Here is a 25,756-nt window from a genome sequence, read left to right as displayed (position 1 = left end):
TAAGCCTTTGAAGTTTCATAGAGGTTTTTGCTATTTGTAATGGATGAAGGTTGATAACTTCCTCACGTATTTGGAGTTCTACTTCATGCTCTACTCAGTAGATACCGAGGTGTACTTAAGTGTTTGGACATTAGTGACCTCAAAGCACAGTTGGCCCCAAAGCCTTCGGGGGCCTTATGTTCTTGTCTTCAGAACATAGTACTGCTAAGTAGCAGCTTATCTTCAGAACATTCACTTAATTGCAACATTAACCACGTTCAGGTACTTTCTGAGAACTCACTGCTTGTAATTTCAGATACCATATACCTAGAGGTGTTTAACAGTTCCTAAAGTTACCAATGTTAGATCTTAGTTCTTGGATTCTCGTCAGTGCAAGGCGTGATCGGGGAAATATATTCAGATTCTTCATCCTCGAGTCCTCTGGGGAACAAAAATTCCTTAGACGATTGACTGTTGGTCAAAGTTCCTCCTACCCCTTTCTGAGTTTTTTCCATCCATCCTAGTAGAAAGGGAGAGGATTAGATGCAGATGGCCTGTAACACCCACTAATCTTTTTATACATGTGGAAGGGATTATAGCTTTTCTTCAAGCAGTAGCTCTGCTGCACCTGGAGAGAGGACCAGTGCCAGGAGAATGATTCTGCTTGAGACAAAGAGTTTTTTTGAGTCTCCTCAGATAAAGGTTTTGATCATGTTCATGGAATAACAAAGAGATCATCTCAGCTAATTGAATATTTACTGATCCATTCCTGGAGGATTAGACCAAGTCATTGTAAATGACGAAAATGTATTTTCATTTTAAAATATTGGTGGAGTTTTGCTTATAGTTGTTCAAACTAAAATTTTCAGTACCTATTTCTGTGGTCCATGATAGTAAACTTAGAAACATAAGGAAATTTTAGAGTTACTGAATGTTAGCTGTTGCAGACCTGCAAATTCCTAGATTCGAAGGGATTTTTGTTTGATTTTGATTTTGCCTTAAATTTAAGTGAGCCACTGATTATCTCTGGAAGATCACGGAAAATTGGGAGGGATTTTAAGAATTCCAAACCAGGGACTTCCCTGGTGGCACAGTGGTTAAGAATTCGCCTGCCAGTGCAGGGGACGTGGGTTCGAGTCCTGGTCCTGGAAGACACCACATTCCGCAGAGCAACTAAGCCCGTGCGCCACAACTACTGATCCTGCGCTCTAGAGCCTGCGAGCCACAACTACTGAAGCCTGCACGCCTAGAGCCCATGCTCCGCAACTAGAAGCCACCACAATGAGAAGCCCATGCACTGCAACGAAGAGTAGCCCCCGCTTGCTGCAACTAGAGAACGACAGCGCACAGCAACGAAGACCCAACACAGCCAAAAATAGCTAAAAAAAAAAATTTTTTTTATGTATAAAAAGAATTCCGAACCAAAATAAATTGTTTTGCCACATTACTGTCAACGTTTCACAGATTAGGTAACAAATATGTGATCTTACGCATAATATTCCAATTGATGATTGCTACTTTGTAAAGACCATTTTATTTCCAATTGCTGTGGATTCAAGGAAATGGCTTGTATCTTTTAGAATGTGTAATTACTTTGCTACCTTTTTCCCCTTTAACTGTTGTGGTTTGAGTTTGGTTCCTACCTGACGAGATGCATTTAGCATGTATTGTTACCCATTCCTGGCAGGACGTGTCAGTGAGGGTGGGAGTACCAAGGAGGCGCGGGGGGTCCAAAGCGTGAGAATCATGGTTGGACAGTGGTGACCCACCAGCTTTGCTGGGCCTCCGAATAAGCCAAACCACTAATCTCTCCTTCTTTTGTAAAACTGAAAAACCCTTAATAAAATCTGTAATCAACACAAAAAGTGTCTTTATTAGGTGATGGTGTTGGGTTTCATTCTGGCTTCCCAGCTTTGATTTTCATAATTGAACAGGAAGGTCACAGCTACTTTCCTAAGCTTTGGGGTGTGGAATAAATGCATATTTATAGTTTCACCACGTCCGTCTTCCACTCTTGACACATTTCTCACGCCCTCCACCTCTCCGCAAGTCAGCCCTCAGAAGAGAGCTGGAAAAAATTGATTTCCGCGCGCAAGGGAGATCCTAGTTCCCCGAACAGGGATCGAACCAATGCCCCCTGCAGTGGAAGCGCAGAGTCCTAACCACTGAACCCCCAGGGAAGTCCCTGGAAGTGTTCGGTTGTGGAGCCCAGGCCCCCGGCAGTTCCCCAGGGAAACCGGGAGGAAGAAGCTCACCGGCCTTGGATCCCGGTAGCGATCTCTTCACAGAGGAGCGTTCAGGCAGCTCCTAGCAACGTGCCAAGACGCAAACAAGAGGCCGGGCGCCAACTAACGGCCGCGGCGAGCCACCCTGGGAAATGTAGTTCATCTCGGTGCCCCAGGTTCCCTTGGCTCGGGCAGGTGAGCGGGCCTAGGACTACAACCCCAGAATGCTTCGCGCCATGCCTTGCTTCCGGAGGCCGGGCGACTGAGAGATTGGTGTTCTAGAGGCTCCGAAGCGGGAGGCCTGATTGAGCTGGGCTCGAGTGGAGCCTGGAGCAGCGGCTATGTCTGGGACACGTTCAAGCGGCTGCACCTCCAAGGGGAATGGCGCGTAACGGGGGGGATTTCAGGGGCTGGAAGGATCGTAGGTTGCGCTCGGGATCGAGACGGGCTGGGCGCGCGGAGGGGGTGGCGCATGGAGGGGCGCGGAGTCTCGGGACCGAGGGGGTGATTCCGGGAGGGCCCTAACTAAGGGGCGGCCTCGGGATCTTAAAACGCCTGGCACGAAGTTGGCTGAGCAGATGCAATGACGCGATGGTCTTTGTGGCCCTGAGGCCTTTGCAATACTCCCTTAGAAATTCCCACGGTCTGGGAGACTGGGAGAGGATCGCTAGGAGATGGCAGACGCCCCTGGATGTGATACGAGACAAAACGTGTTGAGACTTGTAGGCCGTGAACATTGCATTACAGAGAAAGAGAAACACAACCATTCAGAGTGGCCCCTATACAGTAACCTCACATAAACTTTGCATTCTAATAACAGGACAGGCCGACACCAGAGAACTAGAGAGGCCCACCTCCCACTCCTTTCTTCCAAGCTGTGCCAAAGGTCAGTTTTGGCAACGTTGAGGAGGAGGTGGGAGAGAATGATAATTCTGGGGAAAACAGTTCTCTATTAATGGAGGGAGTCGGATTTACAGTTAGTGTGAAGGGAAATTTTTCCACCACAGTGAAAATACTATCAAGGAGTAACCAGCATTCGCAGCCGCTCTTTGCCCTGAACGCTGCCAGGAAAGTAGTCATGGGTGTTACCTGGGAAGGTGTTTTGGCCTTAGTGCTAGGCACCCACCTCCTTTCTGAGATGGGTACCTGCTATTTTCCACATTCTCTTTCAGAGTAAGGGATGAGGACCAGTGCACTTTTTTCGAATAATCTCCAGGCCTCGAAAAGTTACCCAGGGGACTTCCCTGGTGGTCCAGAGGCTAAGGCTCCGCACTTCCGATGCAGGAAGCCTGGGTTCAATCCCTGGTCAGGGAACTAGATCCCACATACCGCAACTAAGAGTTCCCGCATGCTGCAACTAAGACCTGGTGCAACCAGGTAAATAAATAAATATTGAAAAGAAGAAAAGAAAAGAAAGAAAAGTTACCCAGAACACTTCGCTTCTCATTTGAATTGCTCACCCTAAAAAAAAAAAAAGGAATTTTTAGAATTTTTGGCTGCGTTGGGTCTTCGTTGCTGCATGTGGGCTTTCTCTAGTTGGGGCGAGCGGGTCCTACTCTTCGTTGCGGTGCGCGGGCTTCTCATTGCAGTGGCTTTTCTTGTTGTGGAGCACGGGCTCTAGGTGCATGGGCTTCAGTAGTTGTGGTGCGTGGGCTCAGTAGTTGTGGCTCGGAGGCTCTAGAGTGCAGGCTCGGTAGTTGTGGCTCACAAGCTTAGTTGCCCCACGGCATGTGGGATCTTCCCAGACCAGGGCTCGAACCCGTGTCCCCTGCATTGGCAGGTGGATTCTTAACTACTGCGCCACCAGGGAAGCCCTACAAGGAATTTTTAATTGATGGAAATGTTTTGACCTCTTGAATGGGTAAAGTGAGAGAAGGCTTGATCAACCTTGGACTCAACCACTGTTAAAGCCAAATCATTTTTAAGCAACCACTTCAATTTTCTTCATTAGGGAGGATGAGCCTGATGAGCAGAATTCAAATGAGCTGGACAGCGCTTTGAAGGAGCTGCAGGCGGCCCCCAGAGCCTTGAGATGGTAGGCAGAATGCAGAGTAGGTGTGTGGAAATGGGAGCCGCCCTCACCCCGACTCCCCCCTCCAAGATCTTGACTGCATGAAGTACTTTGGGGGCTGGGTGGCCCCAAAGAAGAGTGATGGTTAGGAGCATTGATATCAAACTTATTTTATTTTTTCCTTTTCCTTCTCTTCTGCGGTACGCGGGCCTCTCACTGTTGCGGCCTCTCCCACTGCGGAGCACAGGCTCTGGACGCGCAGGCTCAGTGGCCATGGCTCATGGGCCCAGCTGCTCCGCGGCATGTGGGATCTTCCTGGACTGGGGCACGAACCTGTGTCCCCTACATCGGCAGGTGGACTCTCAACCACTGCGCCACCAGGGAAACCCGATATCAAACTTATTAATGGGACTTCCCTGGCGGTCCAGTGGTTAAGACTCCACGCTTCCAATTCAGGGGGCGCGGGTTTGATCCCTGGTCCAGGGAACTAAGATCCTGCATATCATGTGGCACGGCCGGAAAAAAAAAAAAAAACTTCTTAATAAACAGTAAGCAAGCATCTCTTTTGAGCCTCTGAATGTTCATCTGAAAGCATCCTTACATGTCTGTCACTGATCCTGAAGAGTCAGGGACATGTAATAGAGGAAAACTTTACATCCTGGCTGGCTGGGAGGGTTTGCGTGTGGTGTCTGGAAATCTGAGGGAAAAGGAGAGACTTCTGCCCAACGGATGGCACCCACAGTGGTGTCCCCTGCTAGTTAGTGGGAGCCCTTTTCATGCTCTGAATGAGTCTGTTCTCAGAAACTCAGAAAACCATAAAGGGCCTCTGTCTATAAATGCCATTGGTGCTCCTTTTCCTCTGGTGACTTGGCAAGAGGCAAAACAGTTCATTCTGCATTGTTGGTTTTAGTACACGTTCACTGTCTCATCTTGTTAATGTGATTTGTTTTTCCCATTTTAGGCACCAAAAACCAAGAAGGGATTGAAAGGTGAGTGGAGGTGGAACACCACCCTTAGGCCAAAAATAATTCCCCCACTTTGGGTCCACACATAACACAGACATGTCTGTCTGAATGTTCTCAGTGTGAGTCTTGCTGATTTCCCCATAATCCCATAGGCAGCTTTGGTTTTCCTAGGTAATTCCTTATGCTGCCTCATTGGCCCTTGGAGTAATTCAGAAATAAACAACAGATGGAATTTGGGGAAAAAAATCCTTCTTGTTGAAGTATTTGTATCTAGAAGTATACCGTTGGGGTTAAGGGTGGTAAAGGCACTTAAGCTTGATCTGAGAACTAATTCAGTACTCAAACCAGCTTGGCAGGGGCGGGCGCTCAGCTGGAAGGGGACAAGGAGACTGTTGGTATGAAAGAAGCTTGTATATGTGCCTAGAAATCCTGAACACTTTTCCCAAAGAAGCATCTGGGCTTTGTTCAGAGTCTGGAAGAACCTACAATTCATAATAGCCTAAAGAATAGGCTATTATAGGCATAATAGCCTAGGGCTTGTTGGCCAGTGTGTCAGGTAGAATGTAGGTTCTACTGAAAAATCTTCACCATCATCCTTTGAGCAAGTTATTTTCAATTTCCACCCGGGGCTCTTTCAACAAAGCATTGTGACTTGTTGCCAGGAGTTAGAAAACATCTCATGGCCAGTGAAGAGAGAGCCAAGCCTAAGTTCCAGCCTCTGAGGTCCCGGATGAGGTCTCAAGACGTGAGGCCCTAAGGACCATTCTTTCCTCCTGAAGTCACAGTGGCCCCTTTTCTGTTCCAGGTTCCATCGATGATGTCCTTGGTGACCTCCTGGGAGATGAGAGTAAGTGCCCCTTTGCCGGAATCCCCTGATTTAGGCTTGCTCTTTTTTTTTTAATTGAGATAAAATCCACATAAAGTTCACTTTTTTTTAATTTATTTACTTTTGGCTGCGTTGGGTCTTCGTTGCTGTGCGCGGGCTTTCTCTAGTTGAGGCAAGCGGGGACTACTCTTCGTTGCAGTGCACATGCTTCTCATTGCGGTAGCTTGTCTTTGCTAACGGAGCACGGGCTCTAGGTGTACGGGCTTCAGTAGTTGTGGTACATGGGCTCAGTAGTTGTGGCTCACGGGCTCTAGAGCGCAGGCTCAGTCGTTGTGGTGCACAGGCTTTGTTGCTCCGCGGCATGTGGGATCTTCCCGGAGCAGGGCTCGAACCCTCGTCCCCTGCATTGGCAGGCGGATTCTTAACCACTGCGCCACCAGGGAAGTCCAAAGTTCACTCTTTTAAAGTATACAATTCAGTGACATTTAGTATATTCACAGAGTTGTGCAACCATCACCACAGTCGAATTCCAGAACTTTTTCATCACCCCACGAAGAAACTCCATACCATTAGTGTCACTCCTCATTCTCCCCTCCCCCACCCCTAGGCAACCACTTATTTAACTTTCTTTATGGATTTGCCTAGTCTGGACATTTTACATAAAATGGAATCATACAGTATGAGGCTTTTGCATTTGGCTTCTTTCACTTTCCATCATGTTTTCGAGGTCTGTCCACATTGTAGCATTCCTTTCTTCATTCCTTTCCACGGCTGGACAATAATATTCCATTGTATGATATACCTTGTTCTGTTTGGTCATTCATCAGTTGATAGACATTTGGGTGGCTTCCACATTTTGGCTAGGCTATTATGAATAATGCTGTTATGAACCTCCATGTACAAGTTTTTGTGTGAGCATATGTGTTCAGTTCTTTTGGGTGTAAATTTAGGAGTTGAATTACTGGGGTATATGGTAACTCTATGATTAACTTTTTGAGGACCTGCCAAACTATTTTCCACAGCAACTGTATCATTTTACATTCCCACCAGCAGTGTAAGAGGATTCCAGTTTCTCCACATCCTTGCCAATACTTGTTATTTTCATTTTGATTATAGCCATCTTAGTGGGTGAAAAGTTGCATCTCGTGATTTCCATGGGCATTTCCCTAATGACTGATGCTGAACATGTTTTCATGTGTTTCCTGGCCATTTATATCTTTGGAGAAAGGTCTGTTCAGATCTTTGCCCAGTTTTCTTTTTTTTTAATTTTTATAAATTTATTTTATTTATTTTTGGCTGCGTTGGGTCTTCGTTGCTGCGCGCAGGCTTTTCTCTGGTTGCGGTGAGCGGGGGCTACTCTTCATTGCAGTGCGCGGGCTTCTCATTGTGGTGGCTTCTCTTTCTTGTGGAGCATGGGCTCTAGGCACGCAGGCTTCAGTAGTTGTGGCACGCGGGCTTAGTTGCTCCACAGCATGTGGGATCTTCCTGGACCAGGGCTCGAACCCATGTCCTCTGCATTGGCAGGCGGATTCTTAACCACTGCGCTACCAGGGAAGCCCTGCCCAGTTTTTAAATTGGGTTATTTATCTTTTTATTGTTGAGTTGTGCGAGTTCCTCCTATATTCTGGACATTAGTCCCTTACCCTCTGTGTCTGTGTCTGCTGCACTGAGAAGCAGGGCTTCGGGGTCATGCAAAGCTCACCAGGGACAACAAGGCCGAGGTTCCCCCCACCTGGCCCACAAGAACCCACAAAGCACAAGCCCCTGGATGATGGCAGTGCCTTGTTGTTCCTGCATTTCCATGGCCTCTTCATTTGGCACCAGTTGGGTTGACTTCCTGCTTGGAAATGTACCGTTCCCGCCCCCATTCAGGTTTTTAAGGGACCTGCCTACAGGGCCAGTTTCCTTCCTCCAAAAAGGCCCCTCTTTCAGTAGGAAGGTGTGGGAGACAGCTTGGTGGGGAACTTGCCATCCCTTTCCCCTTGACTCCAGTTCTCTGTGACTGAATCACATCTTTTGTTTTCTTTTTTGCCAGCGACACCGCCTGAGAAGCCTGTTAAACTAGCTTCACGTGCCAAAGACGCCAGAGGTGCAGCTCAGGCGCTCCCTCCCTCAAGGGCTAGAACAAAGTGAGCACAGGGGGCTGGCCTGGGCATCCAAGCCCCTTTCAGGCCCAATGCTCCTGCCCCTCCCCCACCCACCCGCCACTTTCCACTCACTGTGGTCCCTGCTTGTAGTGTCACCACCTCCTGGTCCTCCTGTCAGCTCCTGGGCAGTGAAGGAGCCTGGAGGAGTGCGAAGAGAACTGAACTGGAGGTGGGAGGTTCTGGCTTCTAGTCCTACATCGGTTATTTACTGTGTGACCTTGGGCAATTCCTGAACCTCTCTGAGCCTCAATTTTCTTACCCTCAGAATAAGAGGATAGGCCTAGATAGGTGCCTCCCGGATTGTGTTTGTCCTCCTGAGCTTCTCCTGAGAGTTGCGAGATAGGGAGACACTTTGTGAGCTCTCTGCCCTCCACCTTCATTTTAGCCCAAGCAGTTCTGTTTTTCTCTCTTACCTGTTGTTTTTAAAGGGGCTCTACTGCTTTAAAAAAGTTTACAAAATCACTGCATTAGGTGACCTGTGAAATTCCTTTCAGCAACTCTGTTCTTCCAGAGAAGAGTCTATCCAGGTTCACTTGGACTCTTTAAGGCACTTCTCCTTCCTTAGAATCATCCAGTGCCCTGGGGACCATTCGTGGGTGGGTGCTGACTCTGCCCCTTTGCAGGTCCCTCTTGGAAGATGATGCCTTCAGCACCAGGGCAGGCCTGGCAGGAGCTGATGCTGAGGTGAGCCTGGCCCATTCCCTGCTCCTCACCGACCCTACTTATCCCCAGAGACAGTGAAATGAGTGTCGTGCCTAGGGGCTGCCCACAGAGGTTTAGAAGTCCCTGCCAAGCCACTTTGTTCTTAAAAGGGCTTCTGGGGCTTCCCTGGTCGCTCACTGGTTAAGAATCCACCTGCCAATGCAGGGGACACGAGTTCGAGCCCTGGTCCAGGAAGATCCCACATGCCGCGGAGCACCTAAGCCCCGCGAGCCACAACTACTGAGCCTGTGCTCTACAGCCTGCGAGCCACAACTACTGAGCCCATGGGCCACAGCTACTGAAGCCCGCGTGCCTAGAGCCCATGCTCTGCAACAAGAGAAGCCACCGCAATGAGAAGACCGCGTACTGCAACGAAGAGTAGCCCCCGCTCGCCACAACTAGAGAAAGCCTGCGCACAGCAGTGAAGACCCAACACAGCCATAAATGAATGAATGAATGAATGGCTGCTGAGTGGACCCAAAGCAGCATCCTTTTCCTTTCTACCAGTGAGATGAGCTAGACAGTAGAGCTCCGAGCAACTGCTTTAGGCTCGATGTTGCCACTTCTGACTGTGCTTCCCATAATAAACTCCACGCTGTCCAATCACGTGGATGGAAAGTAGCCTAATTTGAGTCCTATGATGGCTGTGCACTTACTGCTGGGAGGACCAGAAAGTGGCAGCGCTTTCTGGGTGTCCACAACTGGGCAGGCTTGACTTCATACAATACCTGAGCCCCAAGTGAGGGCAGGACCCTCCAATTTATGCCTCCTGACCCACCTCTGCTCCTGCCCTAACAGAAGCAAGGCCACAAGGGCCCTGAGCTTTGTTGGGCCTTGACTAACACGCCCCGTTACCTCCCATCTTGTAGGTTTCAGACATCTCCGAGGCAGACCCGCAGCCTCTGCTCCAGGCCATGAAGGTAAGGAAACAGCTTGCACAATTCAGGGAGCCAGGGACACGGGCTGGGATACTATTTTGTGCCAAGCCTTCATTCTCCCTCTCATTTCTTCTTTCACAATTTGTGTTTCTGAGCCCTACCTCCTGCAAGAATGGCATTCATCCATGAGCTCTTGCCCTCCCTGCCCCTCTGGGTATAAATCAGTTACGGAAATTCACCCACCCAGAGACACAGTCACGTCACAGGCCTCTGGTGAAATGGGGCTGTCTCCCCCCATGAGGAAAGGGGAGACTGTTTCCCCTAAATCTTGTTCTTTATTTTTTTGGCCACGCTGCCCTCACCAGGGATTGAACCCGGGCCATGGCAGTGAAAGCCCAGAATCCTAACCACTGGGCCGCCAGGGAATTCCCCCCTAAATCTTGTTCTTAATCTTTCTCCAGATTTCTTTTCACATCCCCTGCCAAGTCCCCTTTAGTACAGCTGTCCTCTCATGAGATCAAGCCCCAAGCTGATCTTTGCAATGGAATTTTAAGACATAAATTCTGAACATAAGCACCATCTCATGGGGCTCGGGTGGCCTGGCTGGGGTCTAAAACGTTGAGTGGTCCTGTTTTCTCCCTCCCCTTCTGTCCAGCAGCATCCTCCCGCCTGACCTCTGCTTCACGTCCCTTCTGGTTAACCCATGCTGCCACAGGCCAGGGCTGAGCACTTGCTTTCAGCCCTGTGGGGCCCTGAAGGGTTGGGGTCTGTTTCCTTCTTGGCTCCAGAATCAGCTTCTTTAACCTCAATTTGAAATTGCTCCTCCCCAAGACCAGGCAGCTGGGCCCCCTGGGCGTGACCCTCAAGTCCTCTGACTAGTCCATAGTGGTGGCTCTGAGTCTCTCATTCCAGAAGCACGAGCTGAACCCTCCACCCACTCTGCTTACCTTTGGTTCCATTATCTTTGCCAACTTACCTTTTTTCTGAATAGTTTTCTCATTCTTTTGTTTCCTCACATTTCTGCCAGCCACCCTCGGAACGCCAACCGCACTTATCAAAATTGTCATGCTCCCAGTCTGTACCAAGGGCTTGTGGCGACCAGGGAGTCCCTGACCGTCTTCCTCTCCCAGCTTGCTTATGGTGGTTTTTAATGCCCTTACTGTAGACCATTCATTGACCCAGAATAGCATTCTTATCATACCTCTGCCTCTGTTGTCAGTTTGCTTCCCCTGACCCAGGCAGGCTAAGGAATCCAGATCAAAAAAAAAATTTTTTTAAGGCTTTGTATTTTGCAGGCTTCTTCGTGCCTTTTTTTTTTTTTTTTCCGGCTGAGCTGCTCGGCTTGTGTTATCTTGGTTCTCTGACCAGGGAGCGATTGAACCTGGGACCCCTGCAGTGGAAGCGCGGAGTCCTAACCACTGGACCACCAGGGAATTCCTGAGATCAAATTTTTCTTGACTTTGGACAGAGGGTTATCTTCTTGCCCCAGGTCCCTTCTCACTGCCCAGTAGTAGTCTCTTGGGGAGTCTTAAACCCCAGGATCCTGCTGTTTCGTTTCTACTGCAGATAGCTTTGACATTTGCTAAGCCTTTGTGAGAAGCTGCTGAAAGCAGGTTTTAGGCACCCTCTCATTCTAGCATCAAGGCAGGAGCTGCTGGTGGGGCTGATAGGAGTACCAACCTGAGACCTTTCAGCTTATCTGAGATCAACTATGTTGAGTCTTTGGGCTTTGGCCCTGCCTCTATCCTTGTTCTGTGACCCTGTTGGGGTCAGTCCCCCACCCCAAGTCCCCATTTGTTCCATATGGAAGTTGGAGGCAACATCTTCACCAGGCTACTCAGAGCCTGAGGGTGTTTAGCACCCACTGGCTGAGCACCTGTGGGGATTCCTCCCTCCTTCCTGCTTTTCCAGGATCTGGATGAAATGGATGCTGATCTCTTGGGTCTGAAGAAGTCTTATCTAGCCTCAAGCAAAAGGTCTGCAAAGGATTCTGGGAAAGAAGAGCAGCCTAGTCCTCTTAAACCTGCTGGTGTGTTAACAGCCAGTGAGAAACGTGAGTGAGAGATAGGTCCTCGAATCAAGGGACATTTTGGGGATGTGGGAGATGCTTAGAGGGTAGCTCTCAGCGCTGTGGGTTTTCTCTGCCTGGGATGGAGAGGCCAGGAGCTCATTGTGTGCGTGTGCGTTAGAGTATTTATAGTGGGGGAGGGAGACAGGTTGAGCTTTCCTCCTTCCTAGGGCTCTTCCAGTCCCTCTAAGTCCAACATGGCAACTCCTGGAGAAGCCATTTGAGTTAAACTGGAGAATTTTATGGTAGCCTGTGCATCTCCCAAACCTATGTCCCTGTTGGAGCAACTTGTGAATAGGGGGCCAGAGGTAGCTTCCAGACCACATTTCCTGGCCAGAAGCCTGTTTGAGAACCGGAGAGGTGTAGACCCATCCCATGGCTGTGTCCACGGCCACAAGCCCTCAGCCTCCAGGTAGAAGTGCACGCCAGCCAAGTGGTCCCAGTCTTGGTCTGGCAGAATATAGGCCAGGAGAGATCCAGACCTGTGACCTTGCCTTCTCTTTGCTCCCTGCAGGAGATGCCCTTCCCACCAAGAAGCTATCTCCCTCTCCCACCAGCCTTGGGCATCAGTACAGGAAGTTCTCCTTCGAAGGTACCACAGGCCCTGCAGTCACACCTGGGGTGTGGGGTCACAAAACTGGGGTGCTTCAGTTTTGAGAGTGCAGTAGGCTGGGCGATGCTTACATGCTTGCTCGAGGCCAGGCCACTGCGTATGTCAGATGAGCAGAGAGCTCGTGCCGCTGGGTTTGTTCCTCTTGAGTTCAGGGAGGGGCTCATTATGTTCTACTGGCTGGCATGTCTGGAGCACTTATTTGCAAGGACTTTGAAGCCAGGTGTCAAACTGAAGACTTTCTAAAGTGTGGGGAAAAGTTCCTTTTCCTTCATGAATGCGTGGATGTTTTACTTCTCTTCTCCTGCCTCAGTGCAGGCCCTGAAGCCCGGGCCACTCTCCCTGCTTCCTCTCCCCTTGGCCCAGCCCGGTCTGTGTCCGAGCCCCGCTAACCCAGGCCCCCAGATGCCGAGCGGCTTGTATAGGCATCAGAGTGGCTAGAAATCTCCAGTAGAGCGGTAACTCCCCTAGCACAGCACAGTGCTTGTTTTCCTGAACGAAGTGTGCAGTCTTCCCTTTGCTTCCCCTTCTGGCCGTGAGACTTGGAAGACCCGTTGGCAGGACTTCTCTCTGACGATGAGGAAGGAATCGCCAAGAAGCTGCCGGGGACGGAGAGTAAAACAGCTTCCGTAAAGAGCCCAGCCCCAGCCAGAGATCAAGGTGGGGTGGGCGTGTTACCCATCCCGAGGCAGGTGCAGATGGCTAACTGAACTTTACGGTGCAGAGCCAGACACCCCACCAGGCAGGGACCACAGGTCTCAGATCCTGGACCAAGAGGTTATCAGTCTCTGGGAACTGGGAGCGGGGGATGCGTGAGCCTGGGGGTGGGGCTGTGGGAGTGGGGCCGGGGAAGCTGGGTGCTGTGGGCAGCCCAGACACTGCCATGCCCACTCTTCCACCCAAAGGCCAGGGTTGCAGGGAAACGCCCCCCTCGACCCATTCAAACATCACCGTTGCAGGCCAGAGGCTGTGGGCATTGTGCCTTGTGTTCTGTCCCTTAGCGCCCTCTGTCGCTCTAACTCCTGAGAGCACTCCGGTCCGCAAGAAACAGGAGTTGCTCTTTGACGATGGGGACGACATCATGGCCACCCTGGGGTTTGGAGACAGCCCCAAACCAGAGAGGAGGCACACGGGAGACCAGTAAGGGTCCCTGTGAGCGGAGAGTCCCTACCTGGCCAGGGAAAAGCGAGAGGGAGGGTACAGGGTGGGCCCCCCAGGAGCCCCTCGTGTTCACACGTACCTGCCCTATGTCCCATCCTGCAGGGAAGGGCCCCTCCCTGCCCGCTTCAAGCTGGATGAGCTGCTGGGTCGGGGCACTGCCGCCAAACTCCTGGCCCGTCCAGGCATCAGGGAGCACAGGGAATTCAAGCTGGACAAGAAGTATCAGCGGCCACAGGGTGAGGAAGCTTGTGGGGCAGGGGCGGTGGGGAGTAGACGCCCAGAACAGGATTTTACCACGAGCCGTAATAAATAAGCTTTACATCATGACACACATTTAATTATTCACGTTTATAACTGAGACCAAAAATGTCAGGAAATAATAATCACCACATTGAATACTTATTTATGTGCTCTTTGACTAATAAATACATTGGTTGCAACTCATTAAATGAGTAGTTCCACCTGCTAATGGGCAGCAGCTCACAATTTGAAAAACACTGCCCTGGACCAGTGTTCCTCCGTTCAGAGCATCGGCCCACGGGCCATCTGTTGAGTATCACCTTCGTGACACACACAGCTCACCAGGCCTCACCTGCAGGGGGTCTGGGTCAGGGGCCTGCTGGTACACTTTTAACAGCTCCTGGGTGATGTTTTGTAGGCTGGAGCCTGAGGTGTTGGCAGACGCCCAGCCCCTCACTCTGCTTTCTCCACAGCAGCTTCCCTACCACTCGTCTTACCCATCAAGCTGCCAGTTTAGCTTTTCTTTTTTTTTGCTATACACGGGCCTCTCACTGTTGTGGCCTCTCCCGTTGCGGAGCACAGGCTCCGGACGCGCAGGCTCAGCGGCCATGGCTCACGGGCCCAGCCGCTCCGCAGCATGTGGGATGTTCCCGGACCGGGGCACGAACCCGTGTCCCCTGCATCGGCAGGCGGACTCTCAACCACTGTGCCATCAGGGAAGCCCGGTTCAGCTTTTCTTAAACAAAGAATTCTGCAGCTACAGAAGAAGAGTTTGAGTCCCCCTGCTCTAGATCACAGGTTCCTTCATTCACAGACAAAGAAGACACCGGTGGGGACGAGGACTTCACCTTTGGGGCCTATCAGCCCACCGTGGGCTCCTCCGAGGGCCGGCAGTCCCGCCGGCAGTCCGTCAGGTAAGTGGGGCCTGCAAGGAGCTTGGCCTTGGAGGCAGGTTGCCGGCTGGGAAAATGGGCGGAATCCAAGATGTCTTTCACGGGTGTTCGTGGTGTTCTACGGACATCACTCAGCTTGCCGCGGCTCTGGCTGTGCAGGGCCCTGGGCATCACGACTTCTTAGCACGGGCCCCATAGTCACCCCCAGCAGTGGAGGGAAAGGCCCATCAGGGGGCTCTTGGGACAGGCTGCTTGCCCTGCCTTAGACCCCCCACTTCTCTGTCTTGAAGTAGGTTCTTTGAAGGCGGCACAGACCCCAAGGGAGAACCAGGCTCCAGACAGAGCACCCCAGCAGCATCCAGCCCTACCCAGCCCAGGAGGGGAGGCGCTGACTGGCTGGGCCTCAAGGACGAAGGCTTGGACCTGCTCCCTTCCTCCCCGACCAGGGAGGCTCGGAGGGGACCCCCTCCCGCCAGCCAGCATTCTGCTCCCAGCCACCACTCCGCCCCGGCTGGGCTGCCCTCCTTGGGGGCAAAGCCACCAACCGAGGGTACCGGTTCTCCTGCCAAAGGCAGCCAGCCTTCCCAGCCAGGAGCGTCTGAGAAGAAGGAGGAGGACTGGCTGAGCCATGCCCTGTCTCGGAAGAAGTCCCAAGGTCTGGCCAGAGAGGAGCACGACGCAGCCTGTAAGGGCCAGCACTCGGTAGGGGCGCTGCCTTCCGACAGGTAGGGGCTTGGGCTGCTGTCCCTTTTCTTTTCTTTTTTTTAATATTTATTTATTTGGCTGTGCTGGGTATTAGCTGCAGCACGCGGATCTTTGTTGCCGTGCGGGATGGGATCTTCGTTGAAGCACGCGGGATCTTTTTTAGTTGCAGCACGCGAACTCTTAGTTGCGGCAAGTCGGATCTAGTTCTCTGACCAGCAATCAAACCCAGTCCCCCTGCATTGGGAGCGCGGAGCCTTAGCCACTGTGCCACCAACGAAGTCCCAGGGCTGCTGTCTGTAGTGGAAGGAGGACCTTGCTGCCTCGGTGCCTCAGTCGGGAGTGCCAACAGTGTGCCTCAGAGCAAAGCACCGCCTCTTAGCCGTGCTTCTCCCCTTCTTTAGGTGCTGGGGAGGGTGTCTAGCTCCCTGCCTTTGCTCAGATGAAAACACGAGGGCGCTGGGGGGCTGCTGACGCTCACTCCCTGACTGCTGTGGGGACAGGTGCTGACCTGATCGGGCAGGAGACCGAGGTCACCCTTATGGCAAACACACAGCCATCCTGGTGCCTCTGAGCAGGGGCTCTGTCCACAGCGCCCTCGGGCTGGCGGGACACCCGGTGTCCAACTGCCCTGCCGACCAAGCTAAAGCAGGCAATGCGTGCGCGGGATGGGACCCACTCGTGCTCTTGGGGAGTGTTCGAGAAGACCGTGGCTGTGAGGCGGCTCCTAGGCGAGGCCGCAGAATGTGGGGGGGACAGTGGGCAGCCCTGAGGGGGCTGGCGAGGCCGGGACTGTCCAAAGGAAGCAGCAGGATGCTCTGCAGCTGGAGCGAAGGGGAGACGAGGGGGGCGCTTGTGTGACAGGCCAGGGGTGTCACCCAGCCCTGGGGTTGTGGTGAATGAGGAGGGCGGTTTGGACCTGGACCTGAAACCGAGGTGACCCCGAGAGCTGAGAAGCAAGGGGGAGCGACAGCAGAAGCGAGGAGCCCAAAGGGTGCTGGAGCCGGCGGGAGGGTGGGCAGGCCCTCCGCCGAAGCTGAGCGAGCTGCGTGGACTGGCGCACGGCCGTGCTGCCCGTAACAGGCCCATGGTCTCTCCTGGGACATCTTCAGGTGGTCCCAGTGAGCACTGAGGCCAGGACGGGGTACGGAAGGCCAGGCGCTCAGACTTCGCAGGAGAATTACCAAGACGGGAGGGTAGGAACAGGAGGGAGGCTGAGGGGAGGCGGGAAGAGGGGCGGCCACACAGCTTCACTCGTGGGCTTTGTCCCAGCCCGTCTTGGTCCAGTCTAACCCGGACCTTCTGCCTCCTTCGCTTTAACATTTACTTCCTCAGCCAGCCTGCTGCCGGCACCCAAGGGCTCGAGCCAGCAGCCGCCGGGGGGACCCCAGGCACGGCAGCACAGAGGCCGCCTGCCCAGCCTGCCGCCTCAGGGTACATTCATGGCGGGGCTGCGGGTAGGGGAGGTGCGGCGGGGCGGCCCGGGCCCCCTTCCCTAGAGCAGCAGACGGCTGTGCTGGGCTCCACGTGGTCAGCGTGGCGTGTGCTATCCCAGACCACGTAGCAGGCCCACGGAGTAAGGGGCCCGAAGCTGGGTCCCCGTCCCCTTTTCCCAACTGAGACCTCACTCTTAGTAAACTGCCAGCCTCCAGGCCTTTGCAGTCGATGACTTGAACCTGACATTTCCCTTTCCTGCTGGGCCAACCCTCCCCTTCTCCCGGCCTCCTACACAGAAGGCTCTTCAGCTTGCCACCCCCATTCCTGTGTCCTCAGGTCCCCCGTGACTTGGAACCCCGCTGCCTTGGCCCTCCATGCAGGTGACCCAAAGAGGGGAGCAGCCCCTGGAGATTGCTCCGGCACTGGTTTGTGTTCTGCTTTGTTCGAGGGGTGTAACTCTGGGTAGAGGAGAGACACTGAGGGCTCCCTTGGGGGGCCCTGGCAGACGAGTGAAGCTGGGCTCTCCCGAGCACACACCCAGCCCGCGGGGCCTCCCTGCACCCCCTGCTCATTTCTTTGCTGTTGATTTTTCAGAGCCTGCAGTTGGTTTCCCAAGCTCCCAGGAACCCCCAGGGCTCTCTGTGCCTGTCCAGGTAGGGAGGGTGAACCAACAGGTGTAGGTTTCGGGCCCATGGAACAATTCTCATATGCTCAGAGGCAACACCTGCCAAACCTGCCAAACTGCTGGGAGGCATGCATCGTGCTCTCAGCTAGCTGCCCCGGCGCTCCCCACCAGCACTTTCCGTGCCACTCCCAGGCAGGTTTGGGTGCGAATTTGCCAGCACCAGTAGGGAAGTGAGGTGGCACCCAGGTGGGGGCAGCTGGGAATGCTCTCATCAGAAAGCAGGGCTGCAGGTGTCCTGATGCTCTGTCTAGAAAGCCTTCTCCATCCTTGCCATCCTCCCACTGCACTGCCTCTGTTTCCCAGGTGCAGCAGCGCCTGTGACCCCCGGGCCTGAGGAGGCCTAGCCCCACGGGGGCACCTCCCGGGTAACCCGGAAGTGCCTTTGAGATGGTGGGTGGTGGGCAGCCTGCAGGAACCAGAACAGCTGTCTACATTGGGACTTCAGGCCTGACAGAAAGGGCCAGGGTCATAACTTTTTGTTGTAGCTAAGGCTCTGCTGGGACTCGGCTGTTTATCCAGGGATCTGGAACCCTTGCTGGGAGGATGTTGTTCTGAGGGCGGAAGGGAGACTCATCTTCCCCAACGAGACCTGCGAGGGGAGGGACAGTGACCATTTGACTCTCCCGGGCCTCATCCTTGGCCTCTCAGTGTCACGACCTTGTCCCCATCTACAGCCACAGATCAGACACAGGGCCAGGGAGGTCCAATGAGTGAGGGCCAGAGGTAGGTGAGCTCAGCTGAGTCCCTGTCCCCTACCTAACAGGGAACATCCCTCCCTTCTCCTCCAGTCCCTGCTCCCAGAGTCCCTGGCCTGGAGCCTGCTGCCTGGCCCCGAATACCAGCAGCAGCTCCTGGCGGCACAGGCTCAGCTTCAGAGGGGCACTGCCGAGCTCCAGGCCGACCTCCTGCAGAGTCAGGCCCGGCTGGCGGAGCTCGAGGCCCAGGTGCGGGGCAGAGGGGCAGCCGGCTCCGGGGGTAGGGCTGAAGTGGGAGCGGGCCACGTGAGGGCCGGACGGCTTCCCCAGGCGGTCTGAGGGACCCTGCCCCCACCCAACACACACACCCCGTCCCTCCCGCCATCTCCCAGGTGCGGAAACTCGAGCTGGAGCGGACACAGCACCAGCAGCTGCTGGCAAGTTTGCAGCAGAGGCACCAGGCAGACCTGGAGCTCATCGACAGCGCCCACAGGTACCCCTGCTCCTCCGGCCCGGACTTCCGGTGGCTCACGGCTGGCCCCAGCTCTCATGCTCTGAGAGGCCCTTCGGGTGGCCGCCGGCACCTCCTGAGCCCCACGACTGGGTGTGCTGTTGGCAGGAGCCGTGTCAAGGTGCTAGAAACATCGTACCAGCAACGGGAAGAGCGGCTGCGGAGAGAGAACGAGGAGCTGTGTGCCCAGTACCTGTCACGCTGCCAGGAGGCTGAGCAGGCCCGCGCCGAGCTCACAGCCCAGCACCAGCGGCGCTTGGCAGCCACCGTGCAGGAGAAGGACCAGGAGATGGAGCGGCTCCGGGAGCTGCAGCGGTGAGGAGGAGGCCCGGGGGCAGGGGGGCTGCCTTCAAGGGTGGCCAGGGGAAGCCAGTTGCTGTGAGACCCCAAGCCATGGGCTCAGCAGCCTCTGAACTGAGGCTCGACCCCTTCCCTTCTGGGAAAGGACCTAGGCCGAGCTCAGTGCCCCATCTCCCTACAGGTGGGGACCCACCACTCCTACAGAGCGGGGAGGGCATACCGGCAGGGCCCAAGGTCACTAGCTGTTCGGGCAGGGCCTGGCAGCAGCAAGCAACCCGAGGGCTAACTCAGCACTGGTGAACCCACGCACCGGCCCCAATTCTCGAGTCTAGTAACTAGATTGGCCCTGGAAAAGGTCGTGCCTGGCGTGTTGATCTGGTTACCTTATAGATGAGAGCAAAACTAAGAAAAAGCACGCGAGGGAGTTGGCCGCCGGGGGCCAAGCCGGCCTTTTCACACGGCTCAGGTTGGCCAGACACGAAAGGGTTGTCGGCACACCTGTCGAGTGTCCTTTGCTGAATAACAAGGAATCTGCCCCCAGAGAGTGGATGTGGCACTGAGGCAGCAAGACAGATAAGGCAGAGGAGCCAGGGAAAGCGAGGCAGTGCCCGGAGATGGGGAGGAGAGGCCCACGGAGCAGGGAGCACCCGGAGGCAGGCCCCTCCCACGCAGAGCCGCCCTCCCCGCTGTCCCCCAGGGCCTCCATCCTGGAGATGCGCAAGGACCACGAGGAGCAGCTGCAGCGGCTGAAGCTGCTGAAGGACCGGGAGATCGACGCCGTCACCAGCGCCACCTCCCATACGCGGTAGGCGCACCACCCAGGCCCTGCCCACCTGGCGCGGCAATGCTGGGCTCCACAGGCCGCCGTGACCTGAGCCCCCCGCAGGTCCCTGAATGGCATCATCGAGCAGATGGAGAAGTTCTCCAGCAGCCTGCACGAGCTGTCCTCCCGCGTGGAGGCCTCGCACCTCAGCACTGCCCAGGAGTGGGAGCTGGGGATCCGGCAGCGAGACGAGCAGCTCCGAGGTACCGCAGGCCACACGTCCCTCTCTCCTGTCCCCCGTGGTGGAAAGGTGGGCGGGCAGTGAGTGCCCTGTGGCCGCCCCCAGCGCTGCAGGAGAGGCTGAGCTGGCAGCAACGGGACATGGAGGAGGAGCGGAGCCGGCTCCAGGAGGTCATCGGGAAGATGGAGGCGCGCCTGAGCGAGCAGAGCCGGCTGCTGGAGCAGGTGGGGCGCGTCCTCCTGCCGCAGGGCCTGTCTCCCCCGCGCACCCCGGGGATGGCGGCTGTACTCGGACCTCGCCTCCTGGGCCTCGGGACTCTCCTCTGGAATGTCTCTCCTGCCCTTTCCTGCCTCTGCAGGGGCTCCCACCTCCCCACCTCCAGAAGTGCCCCGGCCTACCCCATCCAGCTCCTACCTGCTCATCAGGGATGCCTGGGACTTTCGGAGAAGTGCTCTTGCCTTCTGAGCTGTAACAGATAACGTATTTAAACTCCCTACGTGTCTTCCAGGTATAAGAGCGAGCTTCATTCTTTAGAAAATCATGGCTTTTCGTGCTCACTTCAGCAGCACATATACTAAAACTGGCACAACACAGAGAAGATTAGCATGGCCCTGCACAAGGATGATGCAAATTCGTGAGGTGTTCCATATTTTAATAAGTGTGCTTAAACGGTTGGCTGTACTTGTGGGGACTTCCCTGGCGGTCCAGGGGTTAGGACTCCGTGCTTTCATCGCAGGGGGCCCAGGTTCGATCCCTGGTCAGAAAACTAAGATCCCACAAGCTGGGCAGCACGGCAAAAAAAAAAATTAAAATTAAAAAATAAAACAATTGGCTGTACTTATGAAAAAACTCAAATTGACCCCTACCTTATGCCAAACAAAAAAGCAATCCCTGATGGAACTGATCCAATAAATATTGGATGAATTCAGAAATAATAATAATACCTTTTCCTTGTCTGTACAAGGTTATAAGGTGATACATCTCATTGAAAAAATTAAAATAACAGGCAACAATAAAGAAAATAAAAATTACCCACTAGCCAGAGATAGCCATTGATGACATCACATATATCCTGTAGACATATCAGTACGTAGACATAGATTTTTTACATCGTGAACCATGTTTATTCAGCCCTTCGTTCGGTGCTGTATTCAGCGCCTGCCTCGGGCCAGGCTTGTGTGTGCCCCGAGTCCCCTGGCATACGGTGTCATGCCCACCCTGGTGCTCTTTCCCTGTTGGATGACAAGAGACAGGTGGGCAGTGCTGTAGTTGGCGATTCAGGGAGCAGGGATATTGCTGTTCTTTGGCCCTTTGGAGCCACAAGGTGCCTCTCTCAGCAGCGGTTCCCGAGCCATCAGCCTCAGCACAGTTAATCCCAGTGGCTGGGCCCCGGCAGGCCTCAGGCTCCTTCCCGTTCTCACCGCTCAGGAAAGGATGTGTTTGTGGGAGAAGCCAGAAGAGGGCGGCTTGCACGGCTCCCCAGGGCACGTTCTGACCTGACTGGGGGCAGGCGGAGCATCCAGGGGCGCTAGCCCTCAGCCCTGACCCTGCCCCGCCCGCAGGAACGCTGGCGGGTGAACGCCGAGCAGTCCAAGGCCGAGTCTGCGCAGCGCGCTCTGGAGGAGCAGAGGAAGGTCATGGCCCAGCAGATGGCCGTGGAGCGGGAGGAGATGGAGAGGGCCAGGGTGAGCCCGGCCACAGCGCGTTCAGCTCCGTCCCTGCCGCTGCGCCCAGGGATGCTCACCTGTGCCCTCACGCCCTCGCCCCAGAGCGCCTGCGCCCGGGGATGCTCACCTGTGCCCTCACGCCCTCGCCCCAGAGCGCCTGCGGCCGGGGATGCTCACCTGTGCCCTCACGCCCTCACCCCAGAGCGCCCTGCTGGAGGAGCAGAAGTCCGTCATGCACAAGTGTGGGGAGGAGCGGCGCCGCCTGGCGGCCGAGTGGGCCGAGTTCTGCGCACAGCAGAAGCTGGGGAAGGAGCAGGCCGAGCGTGCGGTGGAGCGGGCGCTGCAGGTGGACACCCAGCGGGAGGGCACCCTCGTCAGCCTGGCGAAGGTAAGACCCAGAGCCTCCCCGGACAGCGGGAAGCCCAGGCAGCCCTGCCCCTCTCCCCACCCCGGGGCCTCACGGCTCCTCCGTCAGGACGCGTCAGTTTAGCAAAGAGCGCAGCGGTAACAGGAGTATAGGAATTAAAACAACAGTCATCGTAATAACTACTTCCTTTTATCGTATCATCGCAGGTACTTTCTACACATTTGCTCATTTACTCCTCATCACGTTCCCTTGACTTAGATATTCTAGAAATCGGATTCCGAGAAGCTGAGCACAGGGGCGAGGGGCTGCAGCGGGGCTTGGCCCCAGGTCTCCCACCACCTCCTCCCAGGGTCAGGGCGGAGCCGAGCCACAGCCATGAGGCAGGGCGGCCAGCGGGTCCTCGGAACCCTGAGCAGAGCCCAGTTCAGCGCCGGGGAGGAGACTGCAGAGAGGCTTTGCTATCTCCAGGAACAGGCAGAGCTGAAGGTCAGGGCAAGCGAGCTCCGGGCCAAAGAGGACCAGCTGGCGGCCGAGAGGGAGGCTCTGGAACAGGAGCGCCGGGAGCTGCGGCTGGAGAAGGAGAGGGTCAGCGCCGCCGCCCAACGCGTCCGGCTGCGCGCTGAGGAGGTGGAGAGCATGAGCCAGGTGCCCAGTGGCGCAGCCCCTGGGCGTGGGCAGTGCACCCACCTCAGCCAGCCCAGCTGACCCAGGCGGCCTCCCCGCAGGTGGCCTCGCAGAAGTATGAGGAGGGGGAGCGGGCCCTGCGCGAGGCCCGGCAGGTGCAGGCAGAGCAGCAGGCCCGGCTGCAGCTGGTGCAGCGGCAGCAGGAGCGGCTGCGGCAGCAGGAGCGGCACGTGCACCAGGCAAGGCTCTTCCTGCCTCCCGCGCCCCCCACCTCCCAGGGCATCCCTACCCCCACCCCTGCCCCCAGCCCTCTGCCCTCACAGCTATGTCCTCTCTGGGGGGACGGGGACAGGAGCATCTGAGTCTGGCCGAGCAACGGCTGCAGCTGGATCGTATCCGACAGGACCTGCCCTCCGGGCCCGTGGGGCTGCTCTCCAGGGCCCAGGGCCCAGCAGCCTCTGGCCTGAGTGGTAAGCGGCTCCAGGAGGGTGGGACATTGGGTCGGCTTGCCCACTGGGCCAGGCCAGCAATATCCTGCCCACGCCTCCTGTGTGCTCAGGTTAGGGGGCAGCTGGGTTTTAGTCATCTTGGGTTTTTCGTTTGTTTATTTATTTCTGGCTGCGTTGGGTCTTCGTTGCTGGGCGCGGGCTTTCTCTAGTTGCGGCGAGCGGGGGCTACTCTTCGTCATGGTGCGTGGGCTTCTCATTGCGGTGGCTTCTCTTATTGCGGAGCATTGGGCTCTAGGCACGCGGGCTTCGGTAGTTGTGGCGCACGGGCTCAGTAGTTGTGGCTCAGGGGCTCTAGAGCGCTTCAGTCCCTGACTCCGTCCTCCTCGGCCTTTACAGCCATCGTGGCTCCTGTCCCCCCGGCTCCTCAGTGCAGCCAGCTGCCAGCCAGCCTGGGCCCCTCGCACCTCTACGCCAAGCTGGTGCTGCTGAAACACACAGCTGAGCAGGTGAGCTTCCCAGAGCAGATGCTGCCCCGGCCCAGGCCCACCCACTCCCCATGGACTTAGGGCTCCTCGTGTTCACATTGGGGACAAGCAGCTCAGGCAGAGGCAGGAGGGAGCACAGCCTGGCCCCGGGGAGGGCTGAACCCACCCCCTGCAGGAGAGCAGCAGCGCAGACTGCTTAGAGGACACGTCTCAGAGATGCTCGCCCTGTCACTGATGGAGCATTTCCTACATGCCAGGCTCTGTGCCGAGCCTGATAAGCTTGTACCCTCCCACAGCCCTACAAGGCAGGTAATGTTATTTTCTCCAGTTTACAGACAGGCTTAGAGGGATGAAGTCACGTGCGAACAAGTGGCCCCACCGGCAGTGAGAGCTGGTGTCTCACTCCAGGGCATGTGCTTGTTCCCTGCCCCACCCCTACTGACTCCCAGATCCAGGCTGGGCCAGGATGTGAGCGAGAGGGTCCCCGAGGAAGGGCTGCTCGGCTGGCACCGAGGGTCCAGCTCACTCTCAGTCCAGCAACCCAGCGTCCCTGTGCACAGAAGCGGGGGCAGGAGGGCACCAGAGGGTGGCTGCTCACCCAGCTCTGCCTTTCAGGACCGTGACTTCCTGGAGAACGAACAGTTCTTCCTGGAGACCCTGAAGAAAGCCTCCTACAACATGACGTCGCATTCAGCCTGAAGGCCCCACTGCCCCCTCAGCAGAGGCCCGACTCTAGAACCGTCCCACTGCCCACTGGCCGCCAGCGCCAAGCAGGGGCGCCGGGGAGAGCCCTGCAACGCCCAGGGCCCGATTACAGCTCTTCCTGTGGACAGGGTGCCAGCGCGTTCTTTCCGACGCTCCGGCCCGCGCGGAGGCAGGCAGGCGCCCCCGTGCCTCTCAGGCTCCCCAGGAGGCAGCAGCCTCTGGGGAGACGCGAGCCTGAGGACATCTCAGCCCCACGGCACCGTCAGCGACGGCGTCGGTGCTCCTGCCCCGCAGACGTCCGGCTCAGGGCCCAGCGTCTGCCTGGGCTCTGTGGGCCCCTCGGCCCCTCAGCCCATCGATGGTCTGGGGATCTTTTCGCCTGGGCCTCTTCTGAGGCGGGGGGTCTTCTCGACTCCCTTGCCACAAGGAGTGTGCTGCCCTCCCTGCCTGAGAGGCCAGCAGAGGGAGCGCCGGGTCTCCTCCCTGATGGGGACGTAGAGTCGGGCCGCAAATTTTCAAGAGCCTTCTAGCCTCCTGGCTGAGGGGGTGGGAGGTTCTGCAGGGGCAGGGAGGGCGCCGTGCCCCGCGGCGTTTACCTCACAGACTGACCTGCCCTTGGGACTCAGCCAGCCCTTCCTGCTCCCAGGCTGGCGCACAAAGCCCCCTCCTGGTTCCCAGCTGCTGGGGCAGCGGACTCACTAGCACAGACGCTGGCCTCGTCGGCTTCTTCTAATGCCCCAGAGGCAGAGGAGGCTGCGGGGGCAGTGGGGTGTGGGGAGGGACGGAAGGCTTTTCTCCGTGCTGTTCACCTGCCACAAAACCCTGGCCAGTGGGAACGAAGATGACAGAGCGAGAGCCCCTGCCTGGGAGGATACAGAGCGCCGAGGACCACGAGGGGCCGCACCCCGGCTGCTGTCCCTGGTGGGGGGGCTCCGCCCTTCTCCACGTGTGGGCAGAGGGCCAAGGCCGGCCAGAGGGGTGCCAGGAGAGGGGTGGGAGGATTGGTAGTTGTCTCCTGCAGACCCAAGGACTCAACTAATAAAATCACAATTAACCTCTAGAGTGGCTTCTCTCACCTCCCATCAGAGGGGACCGTCTGGGGAGCAGGAAGGTGGTGGAGGAGAGGGCAGTGCCGAGTGGGGTGTGAGCGGGCACAGGTGCATCTCTGCTCTTTTAGAGCCGCTTGCAGAGGGAGCTCATTTATATACAGCCTCTTGGACCCACTAAATTGCTATATTCTTTTTTTTTTTTTTTTTTTTTTTGGCCGTGAGGATTGTGGGATCTTAGTTCCCCAACCAGGGATTGAACCCGGGCCCTCAGCAGTGAAAGCGCAGAGTCCTAACCACTGGATTGCCAGGGAATTCCCTAAATTGCAATATTGTTAATGATTGGATTCTTAGAATTTGCCATGGCTCATCAG

The 25,756-nt window shown here is 55.6% G+C and overlaps 1 protein-coding gene across 1 annotated transcript; it reads left to right on the top strand.

Moving 5' to 3' along the window:
• The first annotated feature begins 2,491 nt into the window (after positions 1-2,491).
• On the top strand, positions 2,492-25,396 carry FBF1 (Fas binding factor 1). The gene is given in 30 exon segments (XM_081219296.1): positions 2,492-2,606; positions 2,608-2,625; positions 5,177-5,204; positions 5,986-6,027; positions 8,042-8,135; positions 8,777-8,837; positions 9,725-9,775; positions 11,645-11,786; positions 12,316-12,393; positions 12,952-13,071; positions 13,413-13,551; positions 13,675-13,808; positions 14,627-14,726; positions 14,996-15,430; positions 16,743-16,841; positions 17,181-17,269; positions 17,439-17,497; positions 18,318-18,473; positions 18,617-18,717; positions 18,844-19,050; positions 19,733-19,840; positions 19,922-20,061; positions 20,145-20,263; positions 21,602-21,724; positions 21,909-22,094; positions 22,542-22,718; positions 22,799-22,936; positions 23,050-23,167; positions 23,543-23,652; positions 24,247-25,396. Coding segments are annotated over 30 exon segments (3,477 nt in total). The 5' UTR covers positions 2,492-2,585; the 3' UTR covers positions 24,331-25,396.
• Positions 25,397-25,756: the final 360 nt, after the last annotated feature.

The sequence above is a fragment of the Mesoplodon bidens genome (assembly GCF_964165515.1).
Source record: "Mesoplodon bidens genome assembly, chromosome: 19".
Classification (NCBI taxonomy): domain Eukaryota; kingdom Metazoa; phylum Chordata; class Mammalia; order Artiodactyla; family Ziphiidae; genus Mesoplodon; species Mesoplodon bidens.
This window is presented reverse-complemented; position numbering and strand designations above follow the sequence as displayed.